General features: G+C 52.5%; 1 protein-coding gene across 2 annotated transcripts in view; it reads right to left on the bottom strand.

Moving 5' to 3' along the window:
- Positions 1-19,282, bottom strand: part of LOC140430789 (uncharacterized) — a 448,181-nt gene that overhangs the window by 46,130 nt on the left and 382,769 nt on the right. For both annotated transcript variants that reach the window (XM_072518479.1, XM_072518480.1), the window contains exons 11-14: positions 18,721-18,789; positions 15,632-15,762; positions 14,642-14,792; positions 8,766-8,839 (exon numbers count right to left, since the gene is read on the bottom strand). In XM_072518479.1, coding sequence (XP_072374580.1) covers positions 8,766-8,839; positions 14,642-14,792; positions 15,632-15,762; positions 18,721-18,789 — 425 coding nt within the window. The remainder of the gene's footprint in view (positions 1-8,765; positions 8,840-14,641; positions 14,793-15,631; positions 15,763-18,720; positions 18,790-19,282) is intronic.

Raw genomic sequence — 19,282 nt, 5'->3', positions numbered from 1 at the left:
ATTGATTTATTTAATGAAAAAAATGAATGAACTCAATAGTTTACACAGCAAAATTCTCCAATTCCTGTTATCCCTTGTACTAATGTATATGATACTGTTACTGCTCCAGGCAAAACTCACTTTCAGCCAACTTTCCTGAAACGAAATGGCTTTAGGCAGCAAGAAGTATGGAGTTACTAAGCGGGATTCTCCGACCCCCCGCTGGGTCGGAGAATCACCGGGGGCCGGCGTGAATCCTGCCCCCGCCGGCCGCCGAATTCTCCGGCACTGGATATTCGGCGGGGACAGGAATCGCGCCGCGCCGGTCGGCGGGCCCCCCCGCCGATTCTCCGGCCCGCGATGGGCCGAAGTCCCGCTGCTGTTATGCCGGTCCTGCCGGCGTGAATTAAACCAGGTATTTATCGGCGGGACCAGGCGGCGCGGGCGGGCTCCGGGGTCCTGGGGGGGCGCAGGGCGATCTGGCCCCGGGGGGGGGGGGGAGGTGCCCCCACGGTGGCCTGGCCCGCAATCGGGGCCCACCGATCCGCGGGCGGGCCTGTGCCGTTGGGGCACTCTTTCCCCTCCGTGTCGGCCATCAGCCTCCGCCATGGCCGACACGGAGGTGACCCCCCTGCGCATGTGCGGGGATGATGTCAGCAGCCGCTGACGCTCCCACGCATGCGCGGACATCCGCCGGCCGGCGGAGTCCCTTCGGCCCCGGCAGGCGTGGCGTCAAAGGCCTTACCCACCGGCCGGCGAGGCGCCAACCACTCTGGCGCGGGCCTAGCCCCTAAAGGTGCGGGCTTGGCCCCTCAAGGTGCGGAGGAATCCGAACCTTTGGGGCTGCCTGACGCCGGAGTGGTTCACGCCACTCCATCCCGCCGGGATCCCCTGCCCTGCCGGGTAGGGGAGAATCCCGCCCACTGTATCTCTAGGGAAAGAGGTAAGAGGTGGAATGGAGGAGGAAATGGAGGATTCTCTGACATCTCTCAAATCTGTGTACAGAAGTTTAGCCCACCGAGCTATCAGTCAAAGTTACCACCTTGAATGAAATGTCACTCCCTGAAGTAGTGGTGCCGGCACCTGAACTGCATCTTCGGGGTGCCGAATCACCGCTCGATCATGTCCCTGGTCGCTGCACGGGCATTGTTGCAGCGGGTCTCCGCGCCAGTCTTTGGCCTCCGGATAGGTGTCATCATTCATGACTGCAGTGGATAACCTCTGTCGCCCCCAGGAACCAACACCCCAACTGGGGGTGGGGGGGGCCTCGAAGAGACCAGGAGCCATCGAGTGTGCCAGGATGAAGCCATCGGGCACACTGCCCGGGTATCGGGCGATGCGCCTGATGCACATCTGATGGTCACACACCAGCTGCACGTCCATCAAGTGGAACCCCTTTTGGTTTGTGTAGACCGGTCTATCATCTGCAAGTGCTTGTAAGAGACATGCAACCCATCAATCACCCCCCGGACACGGGACATCTCGGTGATGGCGGCAAACCCACTGCCGGGGCATCCTAGTGGGCTTGGTCCATATATTGTCCTGACTGGGCATATTGGGCCTCCATGATAGTCCGGATGCACATGTGCAACGAGCTCTGTGAGTACTCGGGCAGGTCCCCACTCGGTGCCTGGAAGGACCCCGTGGCATAAACGTTCAGGGCGGCCGTAACCTAGACGGCCACCAGGAGTGGGTGTCCTCCCCCATTCTCCCATGGTGCCAGGTGCGCCATGATCTGGCTAATATGTCATACTGTCCCCCAGCTCAGCAGGAGTCTTTGACGGAATGCCCGGTTCGGCAGGTCCTTGAATGACAGACGCTGCCAGTATACACAAGGCCTCATGCAGTGCCTCCCTTGCACCTCGTCCTCCTCCTTGGCCTGTAGACCGCTGGCTCTCCATTCTCACAGGCTATCTCCTGTTCCTCTGGGGCAGGCTCTGCAGGGTGTAAAATGTCGACATGTTAATATGGTGCATACCCGTGTGCCCAACCAGGTCCAACGGACTACATGGTGGCCCCGGTTGGCACTGCGGAACTTGCTCCTGCATGTCCCCCTCCCCTCCATCTCCGCACCCGGGCCCATTCAGTGCCTCGTACCGTGGGGGCTTCTGCCCTGTCGCCTGTCCCTGATGCCAGCGGTACCCACGGCTGGCACTGTCCATGCCAGTGGTACGCTCCGTGGCCCCTGTCCAACTTACCACTATAGGGGCTACTGTGGGCGTTGCCCCTGGGTAGACTGTGTGATGCCCCGCTGGCAGGTGGCAGCCAGTCGTAGTGGGGGGGTGTTTGGTGGAGGGTGGGGTGCAGGGATGGTTGGGTGGAGGCACCCATAAGGCTGATGTCACTCTGCAGGCCCCACGGCTGTCCCTGGTCACCCCCTGTCACCCCACGCCCCGCAGCCAGCCTGGTCTGTGTTAGGACACCGGCAGCCACGGTCTCGCCTCTGCGTGTCCTACCTCCTCTCTCTCTCTCATCAGCCACGGCACCTGTTTTCTGATTTTTAAAAGCACAATGGCACCTACGTTGGGAATACTCTCTGGTGGAGGCAGATCATCACGGAGGCTCCGGAGAATACTGGGGCAGGCCTGCTAATGATATGCAAACTGTATGTTTGGAAAGGATATCTCAGAACGGCCGAAAACACACCCACAGGAGAACAGAAAATGCAAGTCCTGCACTAGAGGATGAGCCCGGAAATTTACACCCTCATCGAGTACGCGGAAGACTTCGATGCGGCAATAGAGCTGCTAAAAGGACATTATATCCGCCCAGTAAACCAGGTCTATGCCCGACATCTGCTAGCAATGAGGCGACAAATCCCTGGGGAATAGCTGGAAGAATTCTACCGTGCACTCCTGGTGTTGGGGAGAAACTGCAGCTGCCCGTAAGTTTCGGCGAGCGACCACACAGAACACTTGATCCGGGATGTTTTCATGGCAGGTATGCTGTCCTCCCAGATCCGCCAGCAATTGCTGGCAAAAGACACCCAAGGCCTCAAGGAGGCACGGGCCCTTGCCGGCTCCCTGGATGTGGCCTCCAGAAACGCCCGCGCTTACGTTCCCGACCGCGCGGCAGCCCCCTGGGCAGCGTGGAACCCCTCCGCAGCCGACCCCGAGACATCCCCCATCCCCCCACAAGCTTGTGCTGCAAGGCGGCCTGGCAACCCCAGGGGGCCCTGCTGCTCGTTTGGCGGGCAGGCCAAGCACCCCCGCCAGCGCTGCCCGGCCCGTGCATCCACACGCGGTCTCCGGCAGCGAATGCGGAACGCCATTACAAACCTCTCCACGGTCCCCGTGCGGCCAGCGGGCGCCGCCATCTTCCTACTCCAGGGCCACGTGCGGCCCCCGGGTGCCGCCATCTTGTCCCACGGACGCCATGTTCGATGGATAGGCGGCGCCATTTTGTGGACCCCCAGCCATGTGCGACCAATGGGAGCCGCCATCTTGGATGGACTCCCAGGACCCGAGCTCGGCTGGCCACACACCGCCCGAATAGAACACTCAACTGCTGAGATTAGCCTCGGTGACTCTGGATCAGTACCGGCCTCGAACACTCTCAACTGCTACAACGACAGTACTAATCAACGGGCACGAGACGTCCTGCTTAATCGACTCTGGGAGCACGGAGAGCTTCATACACCCCAACACGGTAAGGCGCTGTTCTCTCCTCGTCCACCCCGTTAATCAAAAAATCTCCCTGGCCTCCGGTTCCCACTCAGTAGAGATAAAGGGGTTTTGTGCAGCAAACCTCACAGTCCAGGGAAGGGAGTTTAAAAATTACCGGCTCTACGTCCTTCCCCACCTCTGCGGGGCCACACTCCTAGGTTTAGACTTACAGTGTCATCTCCAAAGTCTAACTTTCAAATTTGGCGGCCCTATACCCCCCCTCACTGTCTGCGGCCTTGCGACCCTCCAGGTCGATCCGCTTTCCCTGTTTGCGAACCTCACCCCGGATTGCAAACTGGTCGCCACCAGGAGCAGACGGCACAGTGCTCAGGATCGGATCTTTATTAGGTCAGAGGTCCAAAGGCTACTGAGGTAAGGAGTCATTGAAGCTAGCAACAGTCCCTGGAGTGCTCAAGTAGTGGTGGTAAAGACCGGGGAGAAGCATAGGATGGTCATCGACTACAGTCAGACCATCAACAGGTTTACGCAGCTGGACGTGTACCCTCTCCCCCGCATATCCGACCTGGATCGCGCATTACAAGGTCTTCTCCACGGTGGACCTTAAGTCCGCCTACCACCAGCTCCCCATCCGCACTAGTGACCGCAAATACACTGCCTTCGAGGCACATGGGCGGCTCTATCACTTCTTAAGGGTTCCCTTCGGTGTCACTAACGGGGTCTCGGTCTTCCAGCGCGAGATGGACTGAATGGTTGACCGGTACGGTTTACGGGAAACATTCCCGTATCTCGATAATGTCACCATCTGCGGCCACGACCATCAGGACCACGACACCAACCTCCGAAAATTCATCCAGACCGCAAAGATCCTTAACCTTACATACAACAAAGACAAATGCGTGTTTAGCACCGACTGCCTAGCCATCCTCGGCTACGTAGTGCGAAATGGACCCTGAGCGCATGCGCCCCCTTATAGAGTTCCCCCTCCCTCACTGCTCCAAGGCCCTGAAGCGCTGCCTCGGGTTTTTCAGTTACTATGCCCAGTGGTCCCCAACTATGCGGACAAGGCCCGTCCCCGATCCAATCCACAGCTTTTCCCCTGTCGATAGAGGCCCTTCAGCCACATCAAAACGGACATTGCAAAGGCCACGATGCACACCATCGACGAGTCCACCCCTTCCAGGTCGAGAGCGACGCGTCTGATGTAGCTCTGGCGGCCACCCTCAACCAAGCGTGCAGACCCGTGGCCTTCTTCTCACGTACTCTCCATGCTTCCGAAATCCGCCACTCCTCAGTCGAAAAGGAGGCCCAGCCCGTAGTAGAAGCTGTGCGACATTGGATACATTACCTGGCCGGCAGGAGATTCACTCTCCTCACTGACCAACGGTCGGTTGCTTTCATCTTCGATAATGCACAGCGGGGCAAAATAAAAAACTATAAGATCTTGCGGTGGAGGATCGAACTCTCCACCTACGACTACGAGATCTTGTATCATCCCAGGAAGCTAAACGAGCCTCCTGATGCCCTGTCCCACGGCACATGTGCCACCTCCTCCGATCCCTCCACGAGGACCTCTGCCACCCGTTTTTTCCACTTTATCAAGACCCGCAACCTGCCCTACTCCATCGAGGAGGTCAGGACAGCCACCAAGGACTGCCAAATCTGCGCGGAGTGCAAACCGCACTTCTACTGGCCAGAGAAAGTGCACCTGATAAAGGCTTCCCGTCCCTTTGAACGCCTCAGCATGGACTTCAAAGGCACCCTCCCCTCCACCGACTGCAACACGTACTTCCTGAACGTGACTGACGAGTACTCCTGGTTCCCATTCGCCATCCCCTGCCCCGACATAACCGCAACCACCGTCATCAAGGTCCTCCAGAGCATCTTTGCACTGTTTGGGTTCCCCGCTTACATACATAGTGATAGGGGGTCCTCCTTTATGAGCGACGAACTGCGTCAATTCCTGCTCAGCAAGGGCATCGCCTCGAGCAGGACGACCAGTTACAACCCCCGGGGTAACGGACAGGTAGAGAGGGAGAACGGAACGGTCTGGGAGACCGTCCTACTGGCCCTACGGTCCAGGAATCTCCCATTCTCCTGCTGGCAGGAAGTCCTCCCAGATGCCCTCCACTCCATCCGGTCACTGCTTTGTACCACAACCAACCAGACACCTCGCGAACGTCTCCTTGTCTTCCCCAGGAAGTCCTCCTCTGGGACCTCGCTCCCGACCTGGCTGGCAGTTCCCATCCTGCTCCGAAAACACGTGCGGGGGCACAAGTCGGACCCGTTGGTCTAGATGGTCCATCTTCTCCACTCTAACCCCCAGTACGCCTACGTGGCGTACCCCGACGGCCGACAAGATACGGTCTCCCTTCGAGACCTGGGGTGTCGAAGCTGCCTCAGAGATCGAGGCCACGTTCCCGGAGTCACAGACGCCCCAGCCTCCACCGGAGTCACCACCGAAGCTTCGATGATCACAGAGGTCGACCCGGGCCCCCGATCGACTGATTGCTTCATTTTAAAGTGTATAGCTAATTATGAATCATAAATTGTAAATAGTTAATAGAATTGTAAATAGTTACAAAACGCTGTACGGAGGTATGACGGTACCTCCATAACTATATGCCAATATCTTAAATTTTAGGCCATAATAAAAGCCCAAAATGTTACAGCATTCACAAGTCTAGATTCTGGTGAACATGAGCCTATGGCACAAAATGGCCTTTGATTTGGCTCTCGTGGCAATTGCTGAGAGAGAGAAAAATATATAAATGTTACAGGGATGTGATGCACGATCAATGACCACTAAAGCGAGGTTGTAGTCCAACTGAAGGCTTTAATAAGCCAGATGTTTCCCCCAGCAGCTCAGGTACAGAATGAAGGCTGCTGGGGTGGCACGGGCTCTTATACCCCACCTAGCGGGGCGGAGCTACCATACAGCTTGACCAATAGGAAGCATACAATATCTACCAATGGTGTTCCAGCATTACCAGGTACCATAATACCTCTACACAGACTACCACAGGATGTTTTTCTTGGGTTGGAACTGAGAAAACTCTAACAGGATAGTGGAAGTTTTACTGTGTATCTAGGAGTGATTGATGTGGTCAATGAGTGATCCATTCCCTAGCACTAACAGTTCTCTCTGAAATTTACACCGAAAAATCATACTTAACAGTAAAATCTGGGGTGCAATCTTCCGGCATTGTTACACTCGCGCTCAAGCATGACGAGGCTGGTGAATAGCGGTAGCGCCAAAAATGGGAATCGCACCGGGCACCAAACGAGAGCCACCCGTTATCCAATGGCCTTGTGTCATTCACTGGCCTCCCCAGCAAGTGCTCACACTGGCACCGATTAGTACTCCTTTTTAAAAATGTGAACCTGACGGAAGTCTTCAGTGGGAAGCCGAGGAGGTGAGTAGCCATCTTTCCTCATAGACAAAGAGACCGTGGGAATGGGTTTGCCACCCCAGTGCACGGTGTTGGGGTGAGGGACCCCCCGCAGGGGTGGGGTACCATGGGAGACTGGGGGGGAGGTGCTGGGGGGTGCTGAGGGGCAGCACGGTAGCATTGTGGATAGCACAATTGCTTCATAGCTCCAGGGTCCCAAGTTCGATTCCCGGCTTGGGTCACTGTCTGTGCGGAGTCTGCACATCCTCCCCGTGTGTGCGTGGGTTTCCTCCGGGTGCTCCGGTTTCCTCCCACAGTCCAAAGATGTGCAGGTTGGGTGGATTGACCATGATAAATTGCCCTTAGTGTCCAAAATTGCCCTTAGTGTTGGGTGGGGTTACTGGGTTATGGGGATCGGGTGGAGGTGTTAACCTTGGGTAGGGTGCTCTTTCCAAGAGCCGGTGCAGTCTCGATGGGCCGAATGGCCTCCTTCTGCACTGTAAATTCTATGTCTAACTGGAGGAGGGTGGCAATCCCTCCCAACACCACCATGCCAACCCTTGGATCCCAACCCCCTTCCGGGGCTACCCCTGTCCCTGCCTGTCTGCCCCACCGATCATCCATAACCCCCACTGACTTCTGAGGCCTTTGACTGCGCGGCTGAAGGCTATCGCTGGTTAAGTGAGTGCTTGACACATGCTAAGTGGGTTCCTGTGGGTAGGCGGATCATGTAGCATATGGGAGTCATTGTCTAGCATTCCAGTCAAACCTTGATGCCTGGACACTGTGTGGGAGTCAACACCACACACGCAGCAGCCAACATCCGAACACCCAGGGGATGGGACACAGCCTCTGGGGCACGACCACGGCCAGAGGGTGGGTGGGTGCCACGGGGAGATGGCGTTGCCTGGTGAGACAGGCGAAGGGTCCGGGATTCAGCCTGCACTGTGAAAGAAAGTAACAGAGGCATCATAATGGCTGTGCAAAGAGCTGTTTAATGTGCTGCGCAATACCCCACTTCTGATAGTGCCACCCTCCCAATCCCTCTGACCCCCACCCCCGCCCCACCCCTACCTAATCCCTCTCCCAAACCCCAGTGCCCTCAGTGATGCTCAATGTGCCTGGCCCTCCTAGCTCTACCACTACATCTTGGTGTTTCCCCAGGATGCACATCTGAGGTGGAAACAGCCAGCTGCTTACCTCGTCCTCTGACCTTCGATGCCCCTGGTGGGTGTCCTCTGGGGGCTCTGGGGCTGGAGGGACCAGGCTCACTTGTCAGCAGCACATGCACAGCCGTGCCACCCTGTCCTGTGTGCGGACGCGGCCTCATCAGAGGGGTGGAACTTGGGAGTGCTGGTGGCCACCGTCGCCGCCCCATGGGATGGGTGAGCAAGTGCGGATTAAGTGGTACTCGACGTTGTAGCGGGGGGCTAGCGAGCACGGTCCTGGCGAATAAGCTGCCGACCCGGCATTCGGGGCGGGAAACCCGTGAGGTCTCGTTAAATGGAACAATTAACGTTGAATAGTGTTGCCGCCGTCGCTGGGCTGAGCGCCAGGAAACTTGCAGCAATTCCCATGCACCACAGCACTTGGAAATGTTTCCGGAGAATCGTGCTCCTGATCTTGATGATTGCCAACTCTCAGAAACATACGTGCCACTTGTTTCATTTGCATTTCACTATGCCAATGCATCTTATCAGATATATCACAGATCCAATAACACACATAGAAATAGAGGGCATTTCAGGAATAAAATTAAGTTGTTACTTACCACTGAGAGCATACAGGCAGTGGATGCGTTGGGAGAAAAGTACAGTCCCTGGCCATAGATCCCATCACTAAAATCTACAACAGAAAATCAATGAGATCTACTGTATCAACAGGTGTCCACATAGTATAAACATAGGAAATGATGGGCTATTAATCCTCTTAGTCTGTCCACCATTCAATTAGATCAAGACTTAGCTCATTACCAATGGCTACTGATACTGGATGCTTAGGTAACATTGCTTTAATTTAAGGTTCTGTGATGTCCAGATGTCAAGAAAATGCTAGCTTTTAAAAAAAATATTTTTATTCTCCTCCTTTTTCACATTTTCTCCCAAATTTACACCCACAAACAATAATCAGTAAGGAATGCAATGTCAATCCCCATGTCAACAATGATCCCATCCTCCCACCAAATCCCCAACAGCAGCCTGCATGTTAACATAGACAAATAACAAAAAGGAATCAGGAATCACCCATAGTCACCATTAACACATACAGTCCCCCACCCCTAATGTTCGATGTAATCCAATTCTTTAAACATCATGATGAATAATGCCCATGAATTGTAGAACCCCTCCATCCTTCCCCTCAGTTCAAATTTAATCGTCTCAAGAGTTAAGAATTCCAACAAGTCCCCACGCCACGTCAGGGCACAGGGTAGAGAGGCTGCTCTCCATCCCAACAGGATCCGCCTTCGGGCAATCAACGAGGCGAAAGCTACAACCTCTGCCTCCGCACCCGTTTCTAGCCCCGGCCGATCCGACACCCGGAATATGGCCTCCCGAGGGCCCGGGTCCAGCTTCACGTGCACCACTTTAGAGAATACCCTAAAAACATCCCAATAATCCTCCAGCTTTGGACAGGACCAAAACATATGAACGTGGTTTGCGGGGCCCCCCCGCAACGTTCACACACATCTTCTCTCCCTTCAAAGAGCCGGCTCAACCTCGCCCTTGTGAGGTGCGCTCTATATACCACCTTCAGCTGTATCAGCCCCAACCTCGCGCACGAGGTGGAGGCGTTCACCCTCCGGAGCACCTCACACCAGAACCCCTCCTCCATACCTTCTCCCAACTCTTCCTCCCACTTTGCCTTGATCCCATCCAGCGGTGCCTTCTCCTCTTCCAAAATAACCCCTTAAACCGCCGGCACTACTCCCTCTCCAGTCCCCATGTCGTCAGCACCTCCTCCAGCAATGTGAAATCAAGGCAACACGTTCATTTTAACTGCCAGTAACCCGCCAGTGTCAGAGGGAGACCATCCCACCTTGCCAGATCAGCTTTCACCCTCCCCACCAAACTAGAAATGGTGTACCAATGGAGCCCCCCCAATCCTGAACAACCTGCACCCCCAGGTATCTGAAGTGAGTCCTTGCCCTACGGAATGGCAGCCCCCCTCAACCCTGCCCCCACCCCCGGCAGAGACACCACAAAATACTCACTTTTGTCTAGATTTAATTTGTACCCTGAGAAAGACCCAAACACCCGAAGCAGCTCCAATATTCCCCCTATTGACACACTCGGTTCCGACACGTATAACAACAAGACATCGGCATATAAGGACACCCTATGCTCTATCCCCCCCCCCGCATTATCCCTTTCCATACCCCCGAACCTCTTAACGCGATGGCCAACGGCTCAATTGCAAGTGCAAACAGCAGTGGGGGTGTGGCGAATGTATTATGCCAATAATCCACCATTGTCTTTGTACCTGTGCTGTTGCCCTTGTATTTGTATCTGTGCTATGCCGTTGCCCTTGTGGGCTCCTCCTATGGGCCATTGTATGGCATTATCCATAGGGGAACATGTTGGGGCCTGTATGGGCTCTGCCCATGGCTCCTCCCCTTGAAGGGCGATATAAAGAGCAGTCGACCTGTAGGTGGTTCTCAGTATTGGATCAGTCGCAGGCAGGCACTGTTCTAAGCTGATTAAAGCCACAGTTTACTTCTACTCCCGTCTCAAGTGAATTGATGGTCGCATCAGGGGGCATAGGACATCCCTGCCTAGTCCCACGGTGGACTGAAAAGTCTCCCGAGCTGATGCTATTTGTGCGGACACTCGCCCTCAGCTCCTTATACAGTAGCTTTACCCAATCCACAAATCGTGGTCCAATCACAAACCACTCCAGAACTGCCATCAAGTATTCCAAATCTACCTGGTCAAACGCTTTCTCGGCGGCCAATCCCTTTCTCGGCGGCCAATCCCACAACCACATTTGTTTCCTTCCCCTCCGCCGGTGCCATAACCACGTTCAATATCCTCCTAATGTTCGAAAAGAGCTGCCTCCCTCTCACAAACCCCATCTGATCTTCACCTATCACCTTCGGGAGGTACTCCTCCATCCTATCTGTCAGTACCTTCGCCAATACCTTTGTGTCCACGTTTAAAAATGATATGGGCCTATACCACCCACACTCCGTCGGATCCTTATATTTTTTAAGCAACAGGGAAATCGATGCCTGCCCCAAAGTTTGTGGTAACACCCCCTTCCCTATCGCCTCCTCAAACATCCTCACCATCAGCGGTACTAGCTTATCCTTGAATTTTTTATAATATTCCACCGGAAACCCATCTGGCCCTGCCACCTTCCCCGACTGCATCCTCCCAAACGCATCTTTTATCTCCTGCTCCACTATCGCCCCTTCTAATGTAGCCTGTCCCCCTCCCCTAACCTCGGGTACTCCAACCCATCTAGACATTCCGGCATCTCCTGGTCTCCCCCAGGTGGCTCTGACCTGTATAACCTCTCATAAAATTCCTTGAAGACCTTGTCAATCTGGTCCAGAGCTACCATCAACTTCCCTGCCCTGTCCCGCACATGGACAATTTCCCTTGCCGCTGCCTCCCTCCGGAGCTGACCCGCCAACATACGCCTGCCTTCTCTCCATGCTCGTAAACTGCACCCCTTGCTCGCCTCAATTGGTGCACCGCCTTCCAGGTAGATAATCGGTCAAAGCTTGCCTGCAGTTCCTTCTTCTTTTCCAACGTCGCTGGGTCCCCATCTTCTGCATAACACCTATCTACCTCCAGCATTTATTACTCTCTGACGCTCCGACCTCTCCTTTTGGTCACTAGCCTTAAACGAGATCACCTCACCCCTCACCACGGTCTTTAGAGCCTCCCAGACAACCGCGTTGGACACCTCACCCGTGCAGTTGAAACCTACATATTCCTCAATTACTTTTTGCAATTTTGTCACAGAACCCTCAGTCCCCCAACAATTCCACATCTAATTTCCACCCCGGCTTCTGTACCACCCCCTTCTCCAGTACCGTATCCACCCAATGCGGAGCATGATCTGATATTGCAATTGCCGAATACTCCGACCCCTTAACCCCAGCCAGCAGCGCCTTCCCCACCACGTAAAAGTCGATCTGCGAGTATATCTTATGGACTGCCGAGAAAAACGAGTTCTCACGCTCCCTCGGGTGCAGAAACATCCAAGGGTCCACCCCTCCCATTTCCACCATTAGCCCAGCCCATGCCTTCACCCCCCTTGATGGGACCAGCGAGCATAGCCGTGACCTGTCCAACCTTGGCTCCTGTGCCAAGTTCCAATATCCCCCCCCCCCCCCCCCCTATCAGTTTGTGTGAGTTCAAGTCGGGGATGGCCCCACACACCTTCTTTGTGAATCCCACATCGTCCCAATTGGGACCGTATACACTTACCAGCGCTCTCTAGCGTCTCTGTCACAATCACATATCTACCCCCCTGATCTGCAACCACCTTCTCCATCTGGAAGTGTACTATTTTGCTGCCCTTTACAGCTACCCCTTGAGCCCTTCTGTCAAATCCAGAGTGAAACACCTGACTAACCCAGCCCTTTTTAATTCTCACCTGGTCCTTCACCCTCACGTGAGTCTCCTGCAGCACCGACCTTTAAACTTTTAATATGCGCAAGCACCCTTGACTGGAACTCCCAAACACTTTACGTTCCATGTGACTATCCTAACTAGGGGAATTTCATCCCCTCTCTTCTTATTCACCATCATCGTACCACCGGGCCCTGCCCCATGAGCCTGACCTGCCCCTATCCCTTATTAACATCAAACCCCCTCCCTCCCAGAATCCCTCCCTGGACTTACCCTCGAAAAAACTCACCCAGTATTGATCCTCCCCTCCCCCCCCCTTGCCCGCCTCATAGGCCCATCGAAACCTGCTAACCAGGCTCCAATGTCCGCAGCCCTCCTCTCACCTCACCTCCACTCACTAGCCGACTTTAGTTAGCTAGTGCGGGGACCCCCCAGTCCCAGAAGAAAAAGAAAAAGAATCTAACCCATACAATTCAATAAAATAACATATAACCGTCGCAACAAAGAATGCCAATCAAACCAAACAAAAACTTAAACTCTACAATGTGAAGTCAAGTAAGTTACAATACAGGTCAATGAAAAGACAGTTATAACATTTATACATTTTCCAGCTCCCCAATCACAGTTCACGATCTCTCTTCCAGTTCCACTCCTCACTTCGGCCCCAAGCCTTCTGCCTTCACGAATGCCTCAGCCACCTCTACCGTTTCAAAATAAAAATCTTTGGTGTTGGACGTCACCCTCCACTTCGCCAGATATACCATACCAAATTGCACCCCCTTGTTGTACAGTGCCACCTTTACTCGGCCGTTCGTCTTTTCGCCAACTCTATCGTCAAGTCCTGGTAAATCCGAACTCTAGCACCAGCCCACTGCACCTCCCGCTTCTGCTTCGTTCAGCTTACACCGTCTCCTTCACATGGTATTTCTGGAAGTAGATAATTACTGCTCTTGGCGGTTCATTTACTTTGGGTTTCGGCCTTAATGACCGATGAGCTCGGTCCAGTTCATACAGGGAGGGCTCCCCCCCTCCCCCATCAACTCTGCCAGCATCTTAGCGAAGTACTCTGTTGGCGTCGAGCCCTTTGTCCCTTCGGGCAAGCCCACAATTCTCAGATTGTGCTGCCTCAAACGGTTCTCCAAATCTTCGAGCTTTGCTTGGAGCCCTCTGTTGACCTCCACCACCCTCCGCAGCTCATCCCCCATCGAGGTGAGCTGGCCTCTGTGCTGCGCCACGGCCTCCTCCACTTCCTTCATCTTTTCACCTTATTCTCTGACCTCGGCTGATGTCTTTGCCACAGCTACCCTACCCAGGGTGATTGCCTCCTCCACCAATGATTTCAGTGCAACAACCATCTCCTTCCTCAATGCCTCCAATAGACCTCGCAAACTGCTTCTCCAGCTCCACAGCCATCACCTCAGTCATCTTTTCCACTGTAAGTAGTGCGGTCCCACCATGCGGCCCGGCCTCCGCCATCTTGTCAGCGTTTTACTGGCCCTGTCATTGGATGGCGAACTCACGTTTCCTCCCTTCTTCACAGCTGCTTTTGGCATCCTTTAACGACTTATTATTTTTCTTTCTTCAATCCTAAAAAAAAAATTCTACCCATGGGACCGGACTTCAAACGTCTCAAAAATCTATTTTAATTGGGAGCCACCTGATATGCTACTCCCCCTCTACATGCCGTGGCCTGGATTCGGGTCTGCTGCCTCGCCTCATGTTAGCCCCCGCCCCCGCTGCTCCAACTTCTGCGCACTTTGGGTTCGATGCCTCTGCTCCGGCTACCGGACACTACCGCAGGGCTCCAAACTGGCCCGACCCGGCGCCCATCCCTCAGGCCCCAAAGGCTGAAAAAAGTCAGGAGAGAAAACAACGGCCAAAACCCCCAAAATGCTAAAAATAGCGCATACTGGTGGGAGCCTCTACTTGATGCGGCCGCTCCGCTCGCGAGCCCAACTGGAAGTCTGGAGAATGCTAGTTGTACCACTGAATAGAAATGTTCTTTTATCTGTAACATACTGCCCTCAGCCCTCAAATGTGCAATTTCAAATGCTCCTATACAAACCTTCCTTGGAGAAACCTGTCTCTATTATGTGCTGAAGTCGTTCTGCACAGTTCAGACCCCCACAGTAATACATGATAGTTCTATACATGGGCTCTTGCATACTGTTCATGCAACCTTCAACCATTTCACGAGTATCCTCGGACAGGTTTGCCTACAAAGAAGAACAAGGAATAAATTGTGTCCACATAAATTATTCTTCAAGATAAAAAGATAATTTTGTTTCCTCTAATAGGTCAGAGTCTAGTAACACATACGATGTGGTATGAGACACACCAAACTAGATCATCCCACCTTCAATCCATGCTAGTCCTGAGTTAATTGAGCTCAGCCACAGTAGCATTGGACAGTGGCCTCAGGAGTATGTTCCTTGACTGACTGAGTGATACTGATTGGTATTCAATAATTCTCTGCTGGACGATTTTATATGCATTTGTGGATAACAGGTAAGAACAAGTATGTCCTTAGGTTAGGAAGGAGAAAATTACCCAGATATCTACTCCTGATCATTATCCAGCGACTTTTACTGGAAAGTATATACATGTATATATACCCACTGGACACTCCGTCTCTGTTCACACATGGACCATTAAGATATGTCCAGCTGAATCCCTGGCTAGCTTCCTGAGGTAGATGTGGCACAATTCCAAAGGAGAGCAAGAGCGTTATTCATGGTGCCTTGGCCAATATTTATCTCTCAATTAACATCACAAAAACAGATTAAATGGCCATTGTCACATTGTTGTTTGTGAGAGTTTGCTCTGGTAAATTGGCAGCTTCCTTTCCGAGATTACAGGAGTAACTACAGTTCAAATAATTAATTGTCTGTAAAGTGCTTTGGTATACCCTGTGATCATGAAAGTTGCGTTATCAATGTAAGTCGTTTTGTTTCTTTGGCTGAGGTACTGTAAGATAGTCTCCTTTCATGGAATAATACGCCAGCAGTTTCAGAAGAGAATGGAAGAAATTGAGGGGGGAGCCCCTACATTGTACCTTAAGGACAGATGTTACCACAAACTGGATGTTTTTCAATCTTGATTCTTGCTCCATCGATTTCATAAACTGTTGCTCAATTTGCTTGAACTCTTCAGCAGCTGAGTCCCACTGCACTGGGCTTGCACCTGCTGCAGAGACATGCAGTAAGTAACTAACCTAGATGTCTACAGTCTTGTATTAAGTGATTTAGTTCACTAGCTCGAAACTTTCAATTCCAGAGAGACTGAAAGTTCAAGCTATCCACAAACAACATGATGTAGACTGTGGGCTCTGTGCTGCAATGTGGGACTAGTTATTCAGATACTGCATCCTTAGGACCAGATATCCATGGAGTAGGGAACACTCCATAGACTTTTATAGACTAGAAGTGGGACCTGGGTGCAGAAGGCCTGCCTACATCGCCGACAGATACAATTTTTTCTGGCAGGGGTTAAGAGGCAAGGTGTGATTAACACAGGTGAGAAACCTGAACTTTGGCAGTTCCACAGGCCTTAACCTACAGTGTGGGAGTCACAAATTGATGGAGTAGACATTAACTCCCTTGAAGGGTTGATAAGGTCTGTTTAAGTGTGATAATCTGAAGTTTTTTAAAATCCCTTGTTCTTTAAACTTGAGAGAAAGAGCAGACTTAAGTTGTCTGAGTTTTTTTAAAAATCTGCTGGATTGTTTTAACGGGCTATCTGGTGGAGGTTAGAAAAAATCATTAGCATCTATTGGTATAGTTGCAGTAGAGTTCTTTGTTGATAATTTTCTTTTAAAAAAAAATATATTCTGATTAAGAATTTTCCAATAACTTTATTTTCCACCTTACAAACAGCCCCCCCCCCCCCCGCTTCCCCCCCCCCCCCCCCCCCCCCCCCCCCCCCCGTAACAAAGAAAATAAAAAGAACTTGCGTGGCAAGACATGAACATGGCAAGTCAATAAAATATAGAACTTTGTACAATGGATTCTTCCCGTACATGTCAGTTTCCGGATCGTTCATGTGCTTTCTTGCTCACATGCCCCCCACAGTGACCCCCCTTCCCCCCCCCCTTCACCACCCCCCCCCCCCCCGGGTTGCTGCTGCTGCTGTCCGACCTTCATCTAACGCTCCGCGAGATGATCTAGGAACGGTTGCCACCGCCTGTAGAACCCCTGCGCAGACCCTCTCAAGGCAAACTTTATCCTTTCCAACTTGATAAACCCAGCCATATCATTTATCCAGGCCTCCACGCTGGGGGGCTTCGCCTCCTTCCACATTAACAAGATCTATCGCCGGGCTACTAGGGATGCAAAGGCCAGAATGCCGGCCTCTTTCGCCTCCTGCACTCCCGGCTCATCCACTACTCCAAATAGTGCTAGCCCCCAGTTTGGCTTGACCCGGACTTTCACCACCTTAGATACTGTTCCCGCAACTCCCCTCCAGAACCCCTCCAGTGCCGGACATGACCAAAACATATGGATATGGTTTGCCGGACTTCCTGAGCACCTCCCACATTTGCCCTCCACCCCAAAGAACCTACTCAGCCTCGCCCCCGTCATATGCGCTCTATGAACCACCTTAAATTGTATCAGGCTAAGCCTGGCACAAGAGGAAGAGGAATTAACCCTACTAAGGGCATCAGCCCATAGCCCCTCCTCAATCTCCTCCCCCAACTCCTCTTCCCATTTACCCTTCAGCTCCTCTACCAAAGCCTCCCCCTCTTCTTTCATCTCCTGGTATATCGCCGACACCTTGCCCTCTCCGACCCATCCGCCCGCAATCACCCTATCTTGAATCCCCTCTGCCGGGAGTAGCGGAAATTCCCTCACCTGCTGCCTCACAAACGCCCTCACTTGCATGTACCTGAAAGCGTTTCCCGGGGTTTGATATTTTTCAAGGGCTATTATTATAATATTATTATTTTTGTCATTATGAATGCTTGGCTGAGTTTCAAAAGCTACAGAGCGGGTTTCACAATGGCGCGAACAGGGCCTGGGCACGACCTGGGCATGGCGCTGGAGCGGTACTTACATGTCGCCAAATGGGCGCCACGCCAACCCGCGCATGCGCAGTTGGGGCAGCCCAATCCTGCGCTTGCGCAGTTGGGCAGCACCATCATGCACATGCGCGGGGAACTTCTTACGTGCGCTGGCCCCTCACCAACATGGCGCCGGTTTTCTGGGCCGGCCGCGGAAGGAGGTAGGCCCGGGGGGTAGAGGCCGGCCCGCCAATTGGTGTGCCCCGATCGCGGGCAAGACACGTTCGGAGCCCCCCCCCCCCCACAGGCTCCCCCCCGAGCGTTCCAGCAGAGTTCCCGCCGGCAGCGACCAGGGGTGGACGGTGCCGGTGGAACCCTGTCATGTCGGAGCGGCCGCTCGGCCCATCCGGGCCGGAGAATCACTGCTCGCCGTTTGCGGCGATTCTTCGAGAGGCTCGGGGGTGAAAAATGAAAAAAAACTCTGCTTAATATCTTGAGTGATTCAAATATGGCCACCAAGTGTACTGGGCAAAGAATAGAGATGTAGGGAAGTTAGGTTTCATCTGTAGATGTTTATCAGTGGACACCATCAAGGGCTATGCATTACTGAGAAAAATTAGGAAAACGTTTATGAGAGATTCTAACTTTTATACTGGAACGGAGGAATGGGTACACTGGTAGTATTGTAGGAGACAGGCTGAATGGAGTCAGGAGAACAGGTGAAGGGCAGGGAAGAAAAAGAAAAGCACAGATAGAGGAGACAAAGAGAAGAAGATGGGGGAGATATCTGCTTATTCTGTACCCACCTGCCTTGTAAATGTGCCCTGACTTTACCTTCTACATATCTACCTTGTGCATCCTTCTATGTATTGACTCTGCTTTCTTTACATTTACTTCCCCCTGTGTGTATGTCTTATTTATCTACCTCATGCATACCTATGCTAAACTTTGTTTCCTGTGTATGTGTCTCCACCCTGTGTCACACACATAAACCTCATGAGTCCATGTCTCTATCCTACCTCACCTGTACCTGTCTCCTATGTACTCATGTGTCAAATCTGCTTCCTATGTGCATGCATTCTATGTACTGGTCTTCTGACCAAACATCCTGGTGCACCTTCCTCTCAAACCCACCTCCTACATACCTGTGTTTATGCAATTCATGTCCAGAAGTTCAAAGTTTTTCTTCAGTTTATAATCCAAGAATATTTTTTCTAGAAGAGCAAAAAACAATTGCTTCAATCTGCAGCAATCTGAAGAGTTAACAGTCAGTGGTATGAAATTATTGAAAGCACGCCTGTGTCTATTATTATCACCATTACTATTGTTCATTTTCTGTCACCCATTTACAAAAGTTCAGTTTGGAGGCTGATGTACAAGGTAAAAGGATACATTTTCTGGTCCTCGCCTGCCACAGGAATTATCAACTATTTAAAAGTCCATTGACCTCGGGCAGGAATTTCCAGTCTTGGGGTGGACTCGATTGGTCTACGGGGTGAAGTTATACAGCCCCATTGCGGCAGGGGCAGGGCCGGGGCCTTAAAATGCAGCAAGCCATTCAAAAGTCCATTGACTTCAGTGGGACCATAAAATCCTGTAGATGTAAAATTCCAGTCATAGATTTTGTGTCCACTTTAAATAAGGAAATCATTATCTTGATTGCAATGTACATTGTGGATGTCTCTGAATCCAAAGAAATCTTGGTTC

Source organism: Scyliorhinus torazame, chromosome 10 (assembly GCF_047496885.1).
Source record: "Scyliorhinus torazame isolate Kashiwa2021f chromosome 10, sScyTor2.1, whole genome shotgun sequence".
NCBI classification, from domain to species: domain Eukaryota; kingdom Metazoa; phylum Chordata; class Chondrichthyes; order Carcharhiniformes; family Scyliorhinidae; genus Scyliorhinus; species Scyliorhinus torazame.
This window is presented reverse-complemented; position numbering and strand designations above follow the sequence as displayed.